This window comes from Castor canadensis, chromosome 8, assembly GCF_047511655.1.
Source record: "Castor canadensis chromosome 8, mCasCan1.hap1v2, whole genome shotgun sequence".
Classification (NCBI taxonomy): Eukaryota; Metazoa; Chordata; class Mammalia; order Rodentia; family Castoridae; genus Castor; species Castor canadensis.
In genome coordinates, this window is record NC_133393.1 from 97022444 (window position 1) to 97024847 (window position 2404).

At 46.3% G+C, this 2404-nt stretch overlaps 1 protein-coding gene across 1 annotated transcript; it reads left to right on the plus strand.

The window, feature by feature from the left end:
• Window positions 1-972: 972 nt before the first annotated feature.
• On the plus strand, window positions 973-1914 carry Or10p1 (olfactory receptor family 10 subfamily P member 1). Its single transcript, XM_020179101.2, has one exon. The coding sequence runs from the start codon at window positions 973-975 to the stop codon at window positions 1912-1914; it is 942 nt and encodes a 313-aa protein (XP_020034690.1).
• Window positions 1915-2404: the final 490 nt, after the last annotated feature.

A 2404-nucleotide genomic window follows, 5' to 3' on the forward strand; every position in this document is an offset into this window, starting at 1 on the left:
AATTACTGTATATTCAGCCAAGACTGATATAAGAAAGACTTTTTCCTACAGATAGATGAGGCCAAAACTAGAAGGGGCTATTTCAGCAGGTGATAAGCTCCCCATCACTACCACTGTTCAGACACTTCACAACACCTTTCTAAAATGTTGTAGAGAAGGTGTGAGCATTGACACACGGAAATATATGACCCTGAGATGACTATGATTTCTGAGTATAGGATGATGGAACTTGAGTGGAGGCTTGAAAGATGAGTGGGTCTTTAACAGAATGAGTAGGAATAGTCTCTGCAGGGGGGACATTGGCAGTTCAGGAAGGCCTAAGCGAACAGGGTATCCTGGGACAGTAAAGCTGGTATAGCTGATCATAGGGGGCCAGAGAAGAGAAGATTAAAAGAACTGGGGATAGTGTCATAATCTCAAAGCATAATGCAACTAGTAGTATCACAAATAGTCACATCACTGTGGGGCATTCCAAATCCTCAGCATACTGAGGTGATCATTAGACAATTTTTACTTCCTCTACTTTTGACCTCCTCCACCTGAAACAGTCCTTGGTGTGAGATTGTTTGTTGGCCTGAAATTTCTTTCTAGAAAGTATGAAAGACAGAGCTGCTCTACCCAAAGTACAAAGCTGGGGTAGAGACATGGGAGTGGGGCTTCAGACACAGTACTAGCACATGGGGAACAGTGGAAAATGTATAGACTTTATAGTCAAGAAGCCTGGATTAAGTCCAAGTTGTGTCACTCCCTGGTATTAGTTTAGGGTATTGCTTAATCCCTGAGACCCATGGCTCATCCAAAGAGAAAATACTCTTACTTAATTTTGAGAGGGACTTATGGAAAATGCTTTACCAAATTATAGAAACAGTGGTTGTTTCTCAATAAATAACCTCTTTTTGTTGGCAGTGCTGTAGCTTCTTTTTTTTTTTTTTTTTTTTTTTTTTTTAGTGCTGTAGCTTCTGGCCTGAAGTAATGGCTGAGGAAAACCATACTTCAGTGCCTGAATTCTTCCTCCTGGGCTTCTCTGACCTCAGGGCCCTTCAAGGTCCCCTGTTCTGGGTGGTTCTTCTGGTCTATCTGGTTACCTTGCTGGGTAACTCCCTGATCATCCTCCTTACCCAGGCCAGCCCTGCACTGCACTCCCCAATGTACTTCTTCCTGCGCCACTTTTCCGTGATAGAGCTCCTCTACACCAGTGACATTGTGCCCAGGACACTGACTGATCTGGCCTCTCCACACCCCCGGGCCATCTCCTTCCAGAGCTGTGTAGCACAGATGTACGTTTTCATTGTCCTGGGCATCTCTGAGTGCTGCCTGCTCACAGCCATGGCATATGACCGCTATGCAGCCATCTGCCAGCCACTGCACTACTCTACCCTCATAAGCCAGCGAGCCTGTGTGGCCATGGTGGGCATGTCTTGGCTCATGGGTATCATCACAGCCACCACTCATTCCTCCCTCATCTTCACTCTGCCTTTCCCCAGCCACCCAATCATTCCACACTTCCTCTGCGACATTCTGCCAGTACTGAGACTGGCAAGTGCTGGGAAGCACAGGAGCGAAATCTCTGTCATGACAGCCACCGTGGTCTTCATACTGGTCCCCTTCTCTCTGATTGTCACCTCTTATGCCCGCATCCTGGGTGCAATCCTGGCAATGGCTTCCACTCGGAGCCGACACAAGGTTTTCTCTACCTGTTCCTCCCACCTGCTTGTGGTCTCCCTCTTCTTTGGAACAGCCAGCATCACCTACATTCGGCCTCAGGCAGGCTCCTCTGTTACCATAGACCGCATCCTCAGTCTCTTCTACACAGTCATCACACCCATGCTCAACCCCATCATTTATACCCTTCGTAACAAGGAGGTGGCAGGGGCCTTGCAATACATGATAAAGAAGCAGGTTCCTTCATCCTGAAGGGATTTGAGGATATCTATTCATTCACTGACTGCTTTTCCCAGCCTTCGAGTGCTAGATTTAAAGCCTATCCTAACAGAAACCATGCAACACCTCAAAGAAATAAGGTCTGCTGGTAGAAAGTGCTGGATTTAAAACAGATAAAGCTGTATCTCATCTCCTATTCCATATCCCAGACTCACTGTTGAAGTATGGGTTATTAGGACAGGTAGAATGGAAGAGATCACTGCCTGTGGGAAAGAACATTCTGCATCCTCTGAATTATTCTGGATCACTGGGCAATGTGATTGTTATGGCTATGTAAGTAATAAGATGTCCATGTAGTCAAAAAGGCAGATGTCTACAAACTTGACACCCAGCGAAGTGGCTCATCCAGAGCCTGCGGAGTTTAAGTAGCCCATGTTTATAGTGTCTTCCTCTTGTGTATGAGGCTTAGTCTACTCAGTACATTTCTTCTGCTCTTGACCTTTGGGAGGAGGAGCATCCCTCC